Source organism: Aethina tumida, chromosome 1 (genome assembly GCF_024364675.1).
Source record: "Aethina tumida isolate Nest 87 chromosome 1, icAetTumi1.1, whole genome shotgun sequence".
Classification (NCBI taxonomy): domain Eukaryota; kingdom Metazoa; phylum Arthropoda; class Insecta; order Coleoptera; family Nitidulidae; genus Aethina; species Aethina tumida.
The window spans coordinates 14,437,277-14,457,759 of record NC_065435.1 but is presented as its reverse complement, the minus strand read 5'-3'; the positions used below and the strand labels follow the sequence as shown (position 1 = coordinate 14,457,759).

General features: G+C 26.8%; 1 protein-coding gene across 2 annotated transcripts; it reads right to left on the bottom strand.

The window, feature by feature from the left end:
- Positions 1-259: 259 nt before the first annotated feature.
- On the bottom strand, positions 260-20,208 carry LOC109603953 (arrestin domain-containing protein 17). Of its 2 annotated transcripts, none has more exons than XM_020020465.2 (6): positions 19,911-20,208; positions 2,150-2,266; positions 1,425-1,642; positions 1,060-1,189; positions 747-1,000; positions 260-690 (listed from the first exon to the last, which is right to left on the bottom strand). In XM_020020465.2, exons 1-6 carry the CDS (start codon positions 20,029-20,031, stop codon positions 514-516), a joined length of 1,017 nt encoding a protein of 338 aa, XP_019876024.1. In that variant the 5' UTR covers positions 20,032-20,208; the 3' UTR covers positions 260-513. The 2 variants fall into 2 exon arrangements, with proteins under 2 accessions (XP_019876024.1, XP_019876025.1); XM_020020466.2 differs by having other exon boundaries at positions 1,060-1,174; positions 19,911-20,206.
- Positions 20,209-20,483: the final 275 nt, after the last annotated feature.

The following is a 20,483-nucleotide window of genomic DNA, read 5'->3' as shown; positions in this document are numbered from 1 at the left end:
CACGAAAGTTTAAAATCCAATTGAGGTTTAAAATCTTTTATTACATTCCTTGAAACTTTTTCGTTTAGAAAACTTTTAAAGTCGTAAACGGATTTTGAATACTTACACTTTTAAATTTGTTTTACATATGTATATATTATAGGTGCTTTTGTTTTAAAATGTGATACCGAAGTTCCTGAACTTTCCAATTTATAGTGCCATCATTTTTTATTCGACGTTACGATATTTGAAAAAGGCTCCGGGTAAAATTAAACACAAGTAAGTATCAATTATCTTTAATGAATCATGTTACATGAACGGATAAAGTATAATATAAAGAGGATTTATATCACAGAGTAAATATAATTATTTAATCAAATGAAAATAATGCATTATAAAATAAAAATTATCACATTTTAATAATGAAAATAAAACATGATAGCACGTTATATTATTACTTAAGTTAAACATATATACGTTACAATCTTTCAAAGTATATTGGCACATACAATATAGTTACAACAAAAAATTAATCTATTCTAGAATCGGTTTTTCTTCAAGCCACGGCCGGAATATTGGCAGGGTTGAAGGATAGTGAGTTCCAGATTTATATGCTGTCTCATCACTCTCCGACCTAAGAGGATATGTAGCCATCATTATTGGTAACTGCAGTTTAACTTCCTTCTGAAGGCTCTTAGGCTCAATTATAAACTGAAAACAAAAAAAACATAAATATAATTCGTTGTAGTTTGTTTTGGTTGACTTACATAAACGTCATAGTTGATTTTAATCAAATGGCATCCCCGAAGATTCGTTGGAGGTAACGGTGGTATGTAGAGTTGTTCGTTGACCCATTCGTCTTTCTCTCCAGGTCGAATTTTCCCCCTTGTCAGACACGCCAATTCTCTTTTTTCTGACTGTACTACTTTGCCTCTTGCCATGTACGTGATGCTTTCAGTTAAAGCTGCCTTTGTACTTTTTATAGTGACTCTACTTCTGTTGTACACACTTGCTGATACGCCTGAGGTAATAATAAAAAAGTTATTTTCTGTAATGTTCTATTTTTTATGTATTTCATACCTATACTTTCTCCTGGAACATAACCACCTCGATCTAAAGTCACCTTACAAACGACAGCTCCAGATCCAACACAGCTAACTCCAAACTTGTGTTCTACTTCACACCTAAATGTTTCCTGTCCCGAAATGTTCTAAATTAGATAAGTTGGAGAAAACACAAGCAATTAGCCCAAGGAAAGAAGAAAGAACCTGTATATACACAGAGAGCTCCAAGTACCTCAACATCTCTACTTATTTGAAGACAAAGAAACACATATATACATAAAACATAGAAAACAGACATCATAAACGTGTGTACCTTACCCAGAGACACAAATAAGCAGAGAAACACATACGAGGACATGCTTTAACACGAACATAACTTACTCCCAAAATCGACGGTTCAAGATTCAAGTCAATGGGGTTCATTACAATGAATACTTGTTGGTTTTTGTGCGTCAGTCCGTTGGGCTCTCGCAGCGCCGTCTTGCAGAAGTACTGAACCCAGCCATGTTTTCCCAAGAACGTTGAGGGCAGACCCAGTGGTAGTCCCAGTTTGAATGGAAAACTGTGGATTCCCGGTGACAGTAATGAAGCTCCTTGACCTGGGAAATGATAATAGTTGTTGTAATGTGAAATTAGAAGCTCCTTTAGGTGATTGGGACGACCCCAGGACGTCTCTATGGGACATGTCAAGGATGGTCAATTGGGTAATATGGGGCTTCCCTGGTACATCCTTCGCATGTCTAAAAGGGCGGCTTTTTATCATAGACAGACGTCCTAAGGATGTTTTGGGGACATACTTATACTATTTGAGTCGATTTGCCACTTTTAAAATTTATTTAATTTCGTTTTAAATATAAAAAATCAAAATATTAAATTCACCACATAGTTTAGATATTATTTATTTTTGTTATTGTATAATTTTTTACGTAATAAATTTAATTTTGAAAAGTTTGATTAACATTTTTTCAGTTCCTAAAACCTAGAAGTGATTTCTGTATTATAATCTACCATTTACGATGTGTTGATTATAATTTTGTTGACTACAAGTTATTTTTCAGGTTCAGGTTCAGGTTCAGGTGTTTCAATTAAATTATTAGGATTATTACCAGGTTCTCCAAGAAGCCTCATTCGAAAATCTATGTAGTTCTCCCTGTCGTACACCCTCTCTTGTCGAGGGGTGCGAACACGGACGACCCCTTCTCCGACCACATGGAAATGCAACCCTGCAACAAAACACCGTTTCGAATACACGCCAACAGATGGCGGGAAATGTAAAAGAACATTTCCCAGGATGAGCACAAAATAAATATTTAATCGAGTTAACAAGTATCTGGTTTGCCGTTGTTTCTCACCGGAAAGGAATTAGGAAGTTTAACTAGTAGTTTTATTGTATGTATAGGTTTTGTTTTATCTGAGGTTTCAGATGTAGTTAAATTTATCTTTTGTTTTTCAGTTAAATATACGTGTGCTAATAAAAGTGTGGCGCGATTTCCTGGAAATTTCACAGTTGTATGACTGCTAATTGTTAGCTTTCGTATGTCCGGGACTAGATTATTCCAAAAACAAGTATTCGAGGATAAAATAGATTCAATAAAACCACACTCGAGCAAAGATAAAGTTGATAATAAAATTATGTAAAATAATTTGACCGTTTAAAGTGATGAGTTGAGCTAAACGTGATACATTTAATTTAATTCTGAATTTAGAAACTAAATATATTAAATCAGATTTGAATGACTCTCATTTTATATACCTACATATTTGAGCAAGAGCTTCAGTTTGTTCACTTTATGGGTAAATTTTTAACTATCAAGATTATATATTAGTATATTAAATATACTCGGTTTATAAACAATTAAACTATGTTATTAAATTTTTAATTAAACATCAATTTCGCCCAGATTTTTTTAGGCCAGAAAACCACTGCATCGGTTATATTTTAAACTATAGTTTTGTTTGTTGGAAGATATATAGTTAATTTACATGAGTACACATGTGTTACCATGTGAATGTACATAAAAGTTGAAAATAATTGTTGAAAATCGATAAACATAAACACCTGTGCAAAGAAACGAAGCAATGTTTTAATAATTCTATCAAAATTTACGGTCATCGCAATAGCTTGTACAACGTTATGTCAATTATAAATTTGTATCAGAATTGAAAACATTTGTTAGCATTTAATAATGTGCATATAAAATATACATTTTGATCATATCAAGAACAATTTATTTTTAATTAAATATATTCATTATAACAAAGGCATTTAAATCCTATATTATATCCTGTTTAATTCGTTTTATATTTCTGTCATTTCCCTAGTTCCCAAAAAGCATAGTAACAGTTTATCAAACAATCTTTTTTGTTAAAACAAATCGATTAACATCACACAGTATGCTATAAAATGAAACAAAACACTATTATTTAATATTCAGGATGTTTCATTATAAATTCATTTTTTATATCCAATATGACGCATATAAATGAAAACAATGCTGAAATTTGTGTTACAATGCCAATTTAAATATGAAAACCTTTAAATGCCATATTTTTCCCAATTAACACATTTGAAGCGAAATAACAGTCAATATGTGACTCGTTTCATATTTTAAGTAAATTTATTGAAAGCACTTATCACTCTTTTTTATCACAATTTTTAAATAGATATATAATATATGTATTTTAATTTTAATTTTTATTTTAACACTGATTTTTTAGATTTTAATAATAATTTAATTAATTAATGATTTTTTAACTCCAGTGGAACATATCAAAAGCTACTTTCAAGTTTTCTTACCTTGAAAAATTAAAAATGTTGACATAAATGAATTATTTCAAACCTTCAACAAATAATTTTATGAACATATATAAGAAAATTTAATTTAAAAACGGAAATTAAAATAAAACACTGAGCTTTGATTAACTAAAGTTAATAATTGTATATTTGAAAACTTTATCGTATTACGAAATAGAAAATAATATGAGAACTGAAACAATATATTTCTTTTTAATATTTCATTATAAAAAGCAATTTAAGGAGAAAATAATTCAGCAGCACAACTATTTTATATATTTTCTTTAAATTTTTGTTATAATGTTCATTTTTTTTGTTAATGACAATGCTTTTAATTAATAAATAAAACAATTAATCTTCATTTCATCATCAGACTTTCTAGAGATTTGTTTGATTAAAAATGTAAAAATCAATAAACACCAATTTTATTGGAAGCCACATGATACAATATGAGTTAATTCATCAAATTAAGATAAAAAAAGAATCAATTGCTTGACGAAAATATGTGAATCGTTTCATATTTTAAGTAAATTTATTGAAAGCACTTATTACTTTTATTCATCAATACTCACAATTTTTAAATAGATACATAATATATGTTTTTTTAATTTTAATTTTAACACTGATTTTTTAGATTATAATAATAATTTAAATAATGATTTTTTAACTCTAGTGGGACATATCAAAAGCTACTTTTAAGTTTTCTTATTCAGAATGTATTGCTTAATATTATAATAATAAATTAAAAATATTCACATAAACGAATTATTTCAAACCTTCAACAAATAACTACATAAGAAAATTTAATTTAAAAAAGGAAATTAAAATAAAACACTGAGCTCTGATTAACTAAAGTTAACAATTGTATATTTGAAAACTTTATCGTACTACGAAATAGAAAATAATATGAGAACTGAAACAAGATATTTCTTTTTAATATTTCATTATAAAAAGCAATTTATGGAGAAAATAATTCAGCAGTACAACTATTTTATATGTTTTTTTTTTAAATTTTTGTTATAATGTTCATTTTTTTAAATAATGACAATGCTTTTAATTAATAAAAAAAACAATTAATCTTCATTTCATCATCAAACTTTCTAGATACTTTTTTGATAAAAAAAATCTTGAATATATAATTAAGATAAAAAAGAATCAATTGTTTGACGAAAATATGTGAATCGTTTCATATTTTAAGTAAATTTATTGACAGCACTTCATCAATAGTCTCAAATTTTAAATAGATACATAATAAATGTTTTTTAATTTTAATTTTAACACTGATCTTTTGGATTTTAATAAAAATTTAATTAATTAATAATTTTTTAACTCCAGTGAAAAATATCAAAAGCTACTTTTAAGTATTACCCAGAATGTATTGCTTAATATTGTAATAATGAATTAAAAATGTTCACATAAACGAATTATTTCAAACCTTCAATAAATAACTATGAAAATACATAAGAAAATTTAATTTAACTAAAGTTAACAATTGTATATTTGAAAACTTGATCATACTACGAAATAGAAAATAATATGAGGATTGAAATAAGGTATTTCTTTTTAATATTCCTATATAAAAAGCAATTTAAGAAGAAAATAATTCAACAACACAACTATTTTATATATTTTTTAAATTAATAAATAAAGCAATTAATCTTCATTTCATCATCAAGCTTTCTAGAGATTTTTTTCATAAAAAGAAGACATTAAAAATGTAAAAATCATTTAATTCGAATTTTGCTGGAAGCTACATCATACAATAAACAGTTAATTAATCAAATTAAGACAAAAAAGAATCAATTACTTGACGAAAACGCATGTTTTGCAAAATTTAAATACATCATTTTAAAAGCACAAACACCTATGTTAAGTTCATCGAAACATTTACTAATCTTATGAACTGTACATGTTTTGAATTTTTTGATATCAATAAAAAATTGTAATTTTCCTCAAGGGTTTGGACAGAAACACTGACTTACTTAGAAGAATTTCGAGAGAGAGAGAGAGAGTACTGAAGATTAAAAGGTCAATGACTCAGTCATGAATGTCCTAATTCAGTGCTCCGCCAAATTCGTCTCGATCATCATTCTTCGTTAGGTACCAATGGGTACTAAATAACCAAGAACTTAACTCCTTTTACGTGGTAATATCTGCAGAAAAACTCATAATAGATTTACTTCTACATCTTCACATTAATTCTTGATTAATGTGAAGGTAGAAGTAAACATATCACGAAATAGAATAAAATTTTATCGAGTTTGACAAAGTAATGTGTTTTTACTGTCATACAGTTGCAATATGTTCTGCCCTAGTTTCATAATCCATTTTATTTTTACGAAATATTTTAGGTCTTTTAAAAACTTAAAACACTTTCAAACAATACATAAATTCAAGAAATTTTATATAGTTTTTATTCCTGTTTAGATAATTATTCTAGTAAAATTTTATATGGTCCATTATTAAAACTAAAGTTTCCTACAACAAAAGCTCCGACAAAAGAAAGGAATTGAGTAAACCGAGGATTTTTTCGAGATAATTTTAATCTTGCGGTGTTTAAAAATCTCCTTGCTTTAGTAACACAAAGTAAGACAATATTTTAATATCGCACACATAAATGCCCAGTTTTTAAGACTAGTTTCATTTAAAAAATGTTTAATTTAAATTGAAAAGTTGGACTAACTTTTGGTTGGGAGGACGGAGTGTGAACAGAAAAACTTATGTCAACAGTGCTAATGTTGCAATTTTATGCAGAATATCTAAGGGGCTATTAGATGAAATGCCTTGGCTCTTCGCCGTTTATTTAACAATTCCTCTTTCAACATAAGCTTATAAATTTACATCAAACTTTATAAACAACTCTGACAAAACATATTTTAAAAACACGTGTCGGCTTAAAATGTCTCCGGGGACTGTTTAATCATTTTAAATTTCAAAAATTAATTCCGACGTACCAACGGTCAATTGTCTTAAGTAAAAATGGACATGGACAATATATATCTAATCCTTTGTTTTCCGTAATTTAATGTAATTGCAAAGAGTTTCGCATGGAATGAAGCGGTGCCATAAAATGCTCTACGAGAAACCGTGCTAACCCAATAAAATTAAATTAAAATTTTTCGGTTTGCAGACGTCATGTTTTATACATTTGAAAATATATTTTAAAATTTGAGGGAAATAATTTTCGTTGTAGTAAGATTTGGTCTACTCTCCGGGGAATTCACTTCTATTCAGCAAAAACATATAGTTCGACATGTCCCAAACAAAATTTCAATTTCCAAGATGGGCACTATAACATATGCTTCGACTTAAAGGCTTATTTCTTTTAAGACCGGGACAACAAAAAGACAACTGAAATATTCGCCGTTATTTATTGCAGCTTCCATGTTCACTTTATCTTAAAACTAAATCGTACTAATGTTATTCAAGCCGTTTCGAACGGGGGTCAACATTTAAAACGGCCATACTAATAAGAAAATTTAAATTTATAAAGGCAACACACATTTCGTTTTCTGTTGCATTTATACCAAATTTTATTTGGGAGTGCTACTGAGAATATATTAGTCTCGAAATATAGTACAGACCCTTCCTTTCACGCCTCTAAAATAACTTTGCCCAACGACTTCACAGTATCATCTTTCTGTTATATTTAATATAAAGCTTTAGAAAGAATATTTACTTAATTTAATTTATCACCAGATTACCATAGCATCATGAATATCTTTTCTTTCAAATTTACGAATTCCCACACTTACAAATTTCCTTATTTTATAAACGTTGTCTTAGTTTAAAATATTCTCGTACACTGTTCAACAGTGGTCCAAAAGCTTTTTATGTTGGCACTATAAATGATAAAATTATATAAATTCTATGAGTGACTTTCAACTCAAATAAACAAAAATAATCAAATTTACTGTGTTTTGTCCAGTATTTCTGAAGTATAATAAATTTTTGTGTTAATGCTATTTCCATTGGTAGAAATGAATATAAAATATTTTATATTTTTAACTAAAAGGTGTAAAAATCAATAAATATATTTCAATTTATTAAATTTGAAAACTGATGTATTGTTTACATTTATGTAAATCTGAATTAAACCAGAAAATATATTGTATACACAGTGTCTCACACATTACCCAGACATTTACATTTTATAATTTTTATGAAAATAAAAATAGAGAGACTTGGAAATGTATTAATTTTATTATTAGTTGAGTCTGGTTACAAATAACACAAATTCTTTATATACAGGGTGCCCCCAAAAGGTCTGTAGAGAATTCTACTACCAATTATTAACTTAGACGCCCTGTATCTTTGTAATTGTCATTTTTTCACTAAATCATGCTAGAATTCTGTACAGATCTTGTGGAAACACTGTGTATGTTGTATAAAGGGTGTCACAGTGAGTGTGGTTACAAATACTTTATATACAGGGTGTCTCCGAAAGGTCTGTATAGAATTCTACTACTAATTATTAACTTAGACACCCTGTATCTTTGCAATTGGAAATGTATTAATTTTATTATTAGTTGAGTCTGGTTACAAATAATACAAATTCTTTATATACAGGGTGCCCTCGAAAGGTCTGTATAGAATTCTACTACCAATTATTAACTTAGACGCCCTGTATCTTTGTAAATGTCATTTTTTCACTAAATCATGGTAGAATTCTGTGCAGATCTTTTGGAGACACTCTGTATGTTGTATAAAGGATGTCACAAAGTGATTGAATTTGACAGCTATGACCAGTCAGATACTTGTCCAGAGCTTTTTACATATTTTCAGCTGCTTTTATAAAAAACATAAAAAAACACTCCGTATATCATTTTTTAAAATCAATAGGGTGGAAATTAATTCGAAACAAAGTTATTATATTAATTGTCTCCGTCTGAAACTAGGAAGCTATAAAGACAATAACAAGAAAAAAAAAAGTTGATATCGTGTTGTTTGTGCCGAAAAATAATAAACGCCGTTTGCCGAAACTAAATTAAAACTTCGTAAAACGGCCATTTTGTAGATGATAAAACTTGAATCTCAAGTTGAGGAGATTTTCTTTCCATCAACACAAGTTTACGGTCGCGCGAAGTCATGGGCTGTGCGTTAAGAACTGCAGATTATGATTTCACGATTGATTTTATCAAATCAGACACTGTGTTTAAGGGAGGGTTGAAAAGGTAATTAGTTTTCTTCTAACTTAAGATGAGTACCATTCACGTTTCTTAAGTTTTTTATTTATTAATTTTTATTTGGTTGCGATATTAATGGAAAATGCTGAAAAATGTTAAACTGCATTTATGAGGCTTTAATGAAAAATAGTTGATGCAACGAAGTTTTATTTTTTAGGTACAAGAAGGAGTAATTTACGTGTTATTATTATATAAATAATAATATTATAATATTATATTTCAACATATTTATATTAAACTGTTTGTATGATTCGGCTAAGCTTTTTTAAGCTCTTCCAAACTATTATATTTATTTTTTTCTATACTGTATTTACTAAAAACATTTTTTATTTTATTTATTTAGAAAAATTTTGATATTATATTTTAACATATTTGTAATAAAATGTTTATCTGATTTGAAAGCTTTTTTAAGCTCTTTCTAACCATTCTATATTTTTCTCATTACATTAAAAACAATTTTTTGATTTATTTGAATAAATTTTTATTATATTTTAATATATTTATATTAAACTGTTTATATAATTTGAAAGCTTCTTAAGCTTTTTCCATTTTATTTATTCTTTTCTATATTGTATTAAAAAACATTTTTTTTAATTTATTTGAGTAAATTTTTATATTATATTTTAACATATTTGTATTAAACTGTTTATATAATTTGAAAGCTTCTCAACTTTTTTCTATTTTATTTATCCTTTTCTATATTGTATTAAAAAACATTTTTTTAATTTATTTGAGTAAATTTTTATATTATATTTTAACATATTAAACTTTTATATAATTTGAAAGCTTCTTAAGTTTTTTTCTATTTAATTTATTATTTTCTATATTGTATTAAAAACATTTTTTTGATTTATTTGAATAAATTTTTATATACTACTTTAACAAAATTGTATTAAACTGTATATATAATTTGAAAGCTTTTTTAAGTTCTTTCTAACCATTCTATATTTTTCTCATTACATTAAAAACATTTTTTTGATTTATTTGAGTAAATGTTTATATTATATTTTAACATATTTGTATTAAACTGTTTATATAATTTGAAAATTTCTTAACTTTTTTTAATTTTATTTATTATTTTCTATATTGTATTAAAAAAACATTTTTTTAATTTATTTGAGTAAATTTTTATTTTATACTTTAACATACTTGTATTAAACTGTATATATAATTTGAAACCTTTTCTAAGCTCTTTCTAACCGTTCTACATTTTTTTCATTGCATTAAAAAAATACTTTTTTGATTTATTTGAATAAATTATTATATTACATTTTAACATATTTATATTAAACTGTTTATATAATTTGAAAGCTTCTTACGTTTTATTCTATTCTATATATTCTTTCTACGTTGTACTAAAACATTTTTTTGAATTATTTTAATAAATAATATTAAATTTTATAACATATTTGTATTAAACTCTTTATATGATTTAGAAGCTTTTTCAAAAAAATGTTGATTTTAAGTTAAATTAAACTCTATAAACACAAATTACTTTTTTCTGTGTCTGATACCATTAAATGTGAGTAAGTTAATCACCGTACCTGTACCAAAACAAAGGAATAATCAAAAAACAAACACAAAAAAAATAACAGAATTCGGGGATCTGTAAATCGGCAATGTTGATTCGGAACATGTTTGCGAATTCGCCGCATGTGTGTGAATGATACGGAATTTTCAACCTTCCTCCACAGTTTTCGTAACAGCGCCGACGAGTTTTGTTGGTCGGACCGTTCCATATTCCGGGCCCGGCAGAGCGAGAACCCACCAAGCCATTCAAAACACAAACAATACACTAATTAAAAACAGTTTTAAACGCTATTCGGGAGCCGATCTCTACTCGTATTATGGTTTTCAATTCGCAAACACTGAAACATTGCTAAGGTTTTCTTTAAATTTAACCTTTTACATTCCGGTGATCGTTTTTCAGCTTGCCAAACACCGCAAAAATGCCGGACTACACTTTTTTTTTTAATTAATTAGTTGGGGTCACGATTTTTCAATTTTAAAAATTGTGGGTTGTGCAACGTTACACAGGAGGTTTTTTTCTAAAGCTTTACACCTCATGTTTGGTGTTTTCAATTAATAACGACAAAAGTAGAGGTTATTATTGTTTTAAATTTAATTTTATACCATAAAATTTACGTTTACAGAGGACAAAAAACATTGGTTCAATGTTGGGACAAAACTTTTTCTTCCGAGGAATATTGTTCCAGATACAATATATTGGCATATATCTGGTGCAACAATAAAATTGTTCTTTATTATAAACTATAATGCATTATGTTATTGTTATTTAATACAATATAGTATAATTTAAATAAAATATAATAAAGTACCAGTTGTGAGTACCAACAGTTAAACAGTCTTTAGATTTTGCGGCCAAGGTCAGTAAATGACACGACAGCAAATAAATATTCAATGAACATTTGTGCAATCGGCTTTAATACTCTTATATTCGATGTGAATAAAATTTGATATGTTTTAATCTATTCAGATATTTAACGAAGCAGTTAAAATATTTACATTAGTTTAGAATTAATTATTGAAATGCCTATTATACGCACTTTTAAATAAAATTTTATCTCACTGATTGAAATTTGAGATAGATATATGCAAAAGTAAAATATAAAAAGTATTATTCCAATTAATTCATATGAATTTTATTTATATCCATGTGCATAGAAAAATAGTCCATTGAATTTTGCTACAAACACAGAATTTTAATTATACCTTTTTATTTAAAATATATTTTACATTTTAATTAACTTAAAAAAATGTTATAACCATGGAACATAATGAATATTATTTCAGAAGGTTCAAATTACTAATTAATTTGTTTTAATAAATTCACCTGATAATTCTATAAAAGAATAACTTAAATTTATTTAATAATATTCACAAACTTCCGACACATATGCAATATTTATATATTTATTTTTGAAAGGTAGATATTTTACTTAATTCAAAAAATTCTTGAAATTTCGAGATAATATTAAATATTTCGAAATTAATCAATTATCCTTTAGTTAAATATAATTTAACTCAAATAAAAGGTTATATAAAATATTATCTCGAAATTAATTAAGATTTTTTTGAGATAAATATCACATATTATCTAAAAAAGAGTGTCGAAAATTTTTATACTGTGTCAAAAAATAATAAAAAATATTCTAAAATCAGGCTTTTAAAAAGTAATATTAGTCTAAAAAGATACTTACTTGAAAAAATATGTATATCTTTCAAATTTCGAGATAATATTAGTTAAAGACAGTGTAATATTTTAAAAATATTTATATAATATTAAATATTTCGAAATTAACCAATTATCCTTTAGTTAAATATAAATTAACTCAAATAAAAGGTTATATAAAATATTATCTCGAAATTAATTAATTAATTAAGATTTTTTTGAGATAAATATCTCATATTATCTAAAAGAGTATGTCGAAAATTTTTATGCTGCATCAAATAATAATAAAAAATGTAATTTATTATAAATAGATATTTTTCAAAAGTTCAGCTAAGATTCCTGATAAATTTTGAGATATTAATATTTATTATGTACTACATATTATTTCGAAACGTACACAGAAAAATATTATAAAATCAGGCTTTTAAAAAGTAATATTAGTCTAAAAAGATACTTACTGGAAAAAATATGTATATCTTTCAAATTTAGAGATAATATTAGTTATAAGATAGTGTAATATTTTAAAAATATTTATATAATATTAAATATTTCGAAATTAATCAAATATCCTTTAGTTAAATATAATTTAACTCAAATAAAAGGTTATATAAAATATTATCTCGAAATTAATTAATTAATTAAGATTTTTTTGAGATAAATATCCCATATTATCTAAAAAAGAGTGTCAAAAAATTTTATACTGTGTTAGAAAATAATAAAAAATGTAATTTATTATAAATAGATATTTCTCAAAAGTTCAACTAAGATTCCTGATAAATTTTGAGATATTAATATTTATTATGTACTACATATTATTTCGAAATGTACACAGAAAAATATTATAAAATCAGGCTTTTAAAAAGTAATATTAGTCTAAAAAGATACTTACTTGAAAAAATATGTATATCTTTCAAATTTCGAGATAATATTAGTTAAAGATAATGTAATATTTTGAAAATTAAATATTTTTAGAAAACTTGTTTTTTATTTTACATTTTAAAGGCAAACGAAATTATTGTTTCCAATAAAAAGTTACATTAAATATTGTCTCGAAGTTTTAATATGTATTTTTAAGGTAAGAAAGTCTTTATTGAAAGTTTACATTATTTTGTCAAAACATAATAAAAAAATATCAGCTTCCATGGATATTTCAGAAAAGTTCAGCCAAGGTGGCTGGTTAATTTCGAGATATTTAATGTACATGCTCATACTATCTCGAAATTTTAAGATGTGCATAAAAAACATTCTAAAATCAGGCTCTTTTTCTAAAAAGATACTTCAAAAAATATGTAATATATTTTTTAAAAATTTCGAGATAAACTAATAGATATTATTATATTTTTGAATTTTTATTAGTTTTCAAAATGCATACTTTTTAGTTGAGACCTTGACTTTAACAGTAACATTAATATTTATAACGTAGGTTAATAATTATTATTTTTGTTGTATAAATGTGTAATAAAATGTAAATCTAATTTAAATATTAATCATTTAAATAAATATTTTATATGTTGAACCAATTAAAGGACAGTGCTGAAAACATCAAAGAATGTCAGACATTTTTAAAATATTAAATTAACATAATTTTATTTTTATATTTAATTGCATATTATATAGTGTTTAATTAGTTAACAATTAATATAATTTAACGTAAAATTGCATGGAACATTTATTTTCTGCATTAATTTAATTTGGTTGTGAGGAACGAAAAGAAAATAAATCAAAATTTTGATGTGTATTTTTAAATTAGTAAAATATTAAATTAACGTAATAATATTTTATTTTTATATTATATAGTATTTAATTAATTAAAAATTAATACAATTTGTTATTATATATTGTTTCAAATTTATTTTCTCCATTAACTTGGCCGGACCGAGGAAGGAACGAAACAAGAAGAGAAAATAAACACTATTTTTTCACTATAATGAAAAGCCTAACCCACGAGTATCAATAAAAAAAAGTTGAATAAACAGATAACAGTACATGTAACGAAAGTCGGAACATTGAAACATTCCTGCATATATATGTATACGTAAAACATTGCTTTCAATATTTCGTAGATAAAATCTGGACAGTTTTGGCTGAGACGTGTCTGGTTGCTTAAATTATTCGGTGGCAAATGAAATGCCTGCAGTACGACTGCATGTAGCTAAACGCAGTAATGGTATCTAAGACGTTTAGTTGTTATTTCTTTTAATGTTTAACAGAGAATGATGACTGGAACTTAAATACAAGTAATAACATTTGTGTCTTTTGAGAATTTTAATAGTTCGCACATAAAGTGTACGTGTTGCCACCGGTGTAGTTATCTGTAAAACAGGTGTTATCAAAATGGATTCTATCTAGTAGTTCGTCTCTACTTTGGATTAAAATGTTTTTTACGGTTTTATACTGTTTACGGCGGCGACTGGTTACGACTTCTCCAAATAGAATTATCCATGGCAACATTAAAATTCCACCACATTCAATAATGTAGATCTTGGACTGGAAATAAATATGTTTATTACTGCGGTTCTAATACGAAAACAATTAACTTATTTATGTAACCAGTAAACATATTCATTTACATCAAAATCTACGGCTCTAGAATAATTACTTCCCAGTTAATTTATAAACGTTACTTAAACTTTTAGTTCCACATTTATTTGATTATTTGAACGACTAATTGTGTTTACTTAGTTGTTTTGAGTTACCTCTTGCTACTGTTTGTGTTTTAATTCATTTCCTTTCTTAATCGACATAAATTGAAACCTCGACCGGGGAAAATTGTTCGGTGGCTAGTTTTTAATTGGGCACCTAACTAATTATTAGCGGGGAAAAACTTTGCAGTGTAAGAATGGACAAAGTGTTTGACAACATTGTTTACAAATTTCATTATATATTATACTATATACAGTTTCACCGCATGAAAAGTACAATATTATCTAGACAGGTATTCACGTCAAAGAGAAATTACGCAGACAATGTATTGAACATCGACTTTTTGTGCAGCCGGAGGCTTTATAATTAATTGGTTTACATATCTGTCAATTTAGAAATCTCAGACCTGATTTAGCTGAACACCAATAATTTCTCTGTTTTACTTATAAAGTTCATTCAATATATTTACTCGATATTAGTGCAGAAGCTTATCCATTAAATTCACATTGTTTACAATAATTAGAACTAGTTGCAATATGAATTCTGTGCGATCAATAAGCGTTTACTGTTAAATTCATTAATCCAAGTTTAATTTGTACTTACTCGTTATCGTTATCAAAAATTCCCCACAATTTTTAAGTTTTGCCCTAATGCTCCCGTATTAATTTACGTGTTTCAACAACGAAATGGTGTAAATGACTTTTTAACAACTCCTGGAGCTTCCCATAAATTCATCTTAGCTTTGTTTAAAATTATATAACACATCAAATAAGGAGACAACTATTTGGCATATAATATGTAAATTAAATTTATGTAGGCTTTTGATCCTACGTAATATCATCGTAGGACGTCCATACCTTTCGTTTAATTTATCATCCAATTTATTCCAACTGTACGATTAACTTTTATATCTTGCATAAACACATTTGTTGTACATACAATGCATTGTTAACCAATTGTTTTCCGTTGTGGAATTAACAAGGCTTTTGGTAATGCATTGATAAGTACGTGCAAAGTTTACTAATTACAATTCGTACCGATGCGCTTATGTGGAATAATCATACAAGGAAAGATGTTACAAAATGCTAACCGAGTCATGGTCACAAAATAATTTCATACACAAAACACAAACACACAAATTAAATTGTAATTTAAAAAAATAATACCAAATATAATTTCATAAGATACCATGGATTGTGTAACAAAAACATATTAAAAATTGAATTTCCATTCAATGATGAGTCACAAAATACAATTATTTCGTTCGTTCGTTCATTTATGAACGGAATTATTTTTCATTTATGGATTATTGTTGTTATAATTTGGAATATGAATAAAATGGTGTTGAAATAATATTTTTTGAATGCGTTTCTAAAATCTTCCATGTTGTTACATATTATGCTTTATACTCAACATGGTGATAAGTGACTTTCACTTACACTTCAGTTTTAAATAAGAATATTTTTTGGTAAGTCAAATTTACTATATTTAACTACTGTCTAGCAATTTCTAAGTGTTTCTTCATAGATACAAACTTTTCAATTAAAAGTTATAGTTTAAATCATCATCATGGGATGCACTCCATACCACTCAGATAACACAAGAATGTGCCACGAACATCCATAGGACGTTCCAGGGATATTTATTTTCGTTGCTCAATAGTTCATCCTCAGTATGTTCTATATAGACATCCCAATCAATTTCAAGAAGTTGTATGCACGTCCTTAAGACGTCTTATTTGAATTTGGGATATTGAGACCTAAATAAATCTTTACTGGGACATCCCACTGATGTACTAAGCTATCTGGGATAATTATACGAAGTGCCATATTACATATTTTACCATAATTCTAAACAATATCCAAAAAGTGATATTTTTAGTGAATCATTTTTAACCACAGTGTATACCTATTTAAAAAATAGAACTGGAATTTTATATACTTTTAAATACTCTGACAAACAAAATTCCCGAATTACACCCATGACAATTAAAATTAAGCATGTCCTTGAATCTGAATCCTAAATTTTTTCAACAATTCTGGAACTTTTTAAACAATTCAATGTAAAATTAAGAGAGTTCTGAAATTTCCTAAGTAATTCCGCGTAAACTTAACAAAATTATTAAACTTCATAAAGAATTCTGTATAAAGTTAAGGGACTTTTTAAACTTTTTAAACAATTATGGTACTACCTAAGCAATTCTATATAAAATTAAGACAGGTCTGAAACTTTTAAAGCAATTCTATATAAAATTAAGATGGTTCTGGAATTTTCCAAACAATTTTGTATAAAATTCAGACAAATTTTAAACTTCCTAAGCAGTTCTGTATAAAATTAAAACGGTTTCTAAATTTTTTCAACAATTCTGGAACTTCTCAAGCAATTTAATGTAAAATTAAGAGAGTTCTGAAACTTCCTAAGTAATTCTGTATAAAATTAACATAGTTATTAAACTTCCTAAACAATTTTGTATAAAGTTATGGGAGTTTCTAAACTTTTTAAATAATTCTTGCATATCCTAAGCAGTTCTGTATGAAATTAAAACGGTTCCTAAACTTTTTCAACAATTCTAGAACTTCTTGAGTAATTCAAAGTAAAATTAAGAGAGTTCTGAAACTTCCTAAGTAATTCTGAATAAAATTAACATAATTATTAAACTTCCGAAACAATTTTGTATAAAGTTAAGGTAGTTCTTAAACTTTTTAAATAATTCTTGAATATCCTAAGCAGTTCTGTATAAAATTAAAACGGTTCCTAAACTTTTTCAACAATTCTAGAACTTCTTGAGCAATTCAATGTAAAATTAAGAGAGCTGTTAAACTTCCTAAGTAATTCTGTATAAAATTAACACAATTATTAAACTTCCTAAACAATTTTGTATAAAGTTAAGGTAGTTCTTAAACTTTTTAAATAATTCTTGAATATCCTAAGCAGTTCTGTTTAAAATTAAAACGGTTCCTAAACTTTTTCAACAATTCTAGAACTTCTTGAGCAATTCAAGGTAAAATTAAGAGAGTTCTGAAACTTCCTAAGTAATTCTGTATAAAATTAACATAATTATTAAACTTCCTAAACAATTTTGTATAAAGTTAAGGTAGTTCTTAAACTTTTAAATAATTCTTGAATATCCTAAGCAGTTCTGTATAAAATTAAAACGGTTCCTAAACTTTTTCAACAATTCTAGAACTTCTTGAGCAATTCAATGTAAAATTAAGAGAGTTCTTAAACTTCCTAAGTAATTCTGTATAAAATTAACACAATTATTAAACTTCCTAAACAATTTTGTATAAAGTTAAGGGAGTTCTTAAACTTTTTAAATAATTCTTGAATATCCTAAGCAGTTCTGTATAAAATTAAAACGGTTCCTAAACTTTTTCAACAATTCTAGAACTTCTTGAGTAATTCAATGTAAAATTAAGAGAGTTCTGAAACTTCCTAAGTAATTCTGTATAAAATTAACAGTTATTAAACTTCCTAAACAATTTTGTATAAAGTTAAGGGAGTTCTTAAACTTTTTAAATAATTCTTGAATATCCTAAGCAGTTCTGTATGAAATTATAACAGTTCCTAATCTTTTAATTATTTCTAGAATTTTAGACAATAACCAAGTAGTGATTTTTTTGTGATTCAAAAGCAGAATAGGGGAATGGTAAATTTACTTTTAAATACTCTGACAAACAAAATTCCGGAATCACACCCATGACAATTAAGGTTAAGCAACTTCTCGGGATTTCCTATTTAAGTCTGAGACATTGGGACCTTTATAGACCCTTATTGGGATAGCTCACAGATGTACTGTACTATCTGGGACAAATCTACAGAGTGCCATATTATAAACTTTTCCAGAATTTTAAACAATAACCAAAATATGATTTTTAGTGAATTATTTTTAGTCACGCTGCATAAATATTTAAAAAGGCAGAATAGTGAAACGGTAAATTTATTTTTAAATACTTTGGCAAATTGAATTCCGGAATCACACCCATGACAACCATTTCTAATTATTTATTTTAATATTTAAATTCAGCCGACGGTGTTTAAACAAACCGTTATACATTTTAAAAGAAATGTTTAAATTTTATTATATGATTAATTTGAGAAATTTTAAGGTTATTGAACACTATTGTGGTATTTTTATATTATTGTATAAAGATTTTACATTTTTATATTATACTCTAATAATATTTTAAATGTTTAAAAACAACTTGACATTATTTAAATCATTTACTTGTTAAGTTAAGCTCAAAAAATGTTAAAAATCATAAAGAGACAGACCAGAGTTAATCATTTTTGATCATACAGTAACTTGTAAATTGTTTGTGTTTATATTGCTGTAAATGAAGGTAAGTTAACAAAATATTTATTTATAGAATTTCTAAGTAAACATTCATTTGAATAAGTCTGCTAATAAGACTTTGAGAACACGACATACAACTATGTATTTTAATCTATAGAACAAATGATTATTCTATTTATAGAGGCTAAGAAAGTGTACAGAAAAGTTGATAATGGAAATCATGAGAGTTTTTCATTGAGAAATAGGTCAATAAGAAAATAAAAAAATATTCTTGTTGTGCAAAACTATAACATTAAAGCTTATAATTAGTATGGTGCCACTGAAAGCTCTAGGGTGCTCTAGGGTGTGATCTAGTTAAATTGAGTTAAATTTTTTGGAAAGGAAACAAAATAACTACAGAAATATCTGTGGAACAAATAAAATTAGTTGATAAGCCATGTGAGAAAGAATGGTACAATAAATTTCGGTTTAAGAATCCGTTTTTGGGCGTTGGTAAATAACGCTATGAGTAATGCAAACACACAACCCCCGCAGATCGGATTAAGTAATAAACTCAAGGTTTCTTTCATAATAACTAAATATAGTCAAGTAAATGCACTAGCACCGCCATGGTACGAAAGCCACAAACTTTTTATCAACTTCGAAAAACATTTCATGTAACTGAATACATAACGAGATAAAATAATGGGAAACCGCGAATGAGGGCCCAGATTCGTTGTCTTCACGAATGGCAGAACTCATCAGTTATTCTTACCAAGTGCAGGTGTGTCTTCTTGTAGTTCGATGAGAACGCGGCCAGACAGAAATTGTCCAGGAAAATACAACAGCGATGTGTTATCAAACAGTATTAAGAATTTTAACAGTTTCCTGGGCATGGTCTATACATAGTTTTGTTCACACAACACTGGAGAATGTGTGGACGCCGCCGCACAGGTAAAACCACTTCTGACTTCACCTCACAACTGGAAGGTCACTTTCGCTCCAAAGACAACAAACACGGGTGAGGGGATTCTCTCACTACCATAAGCGTACACTAGCTAATAGGTCGACAGATCTCTTTCGTTGAATAAACACAAGCAGCCACGTTCAAATGTCACAAATCCACTAAGACGTGTAAACTGAACAGAAATATAATTAACTGCTAATAACTTATTAATTGGTTATAAATACGTCTGTGTGTATGTTAAAACGGTACCAATTAATTATGTTTGTTGGAACATGAAACATTCCATTGGATGCAAACATCAATATTATTTTTGTTTACCAGTTTATGGGTAATCCTTCTTTTTCTGCATTTATTAGTAAAGCTACTTGTGATGTGATTCTG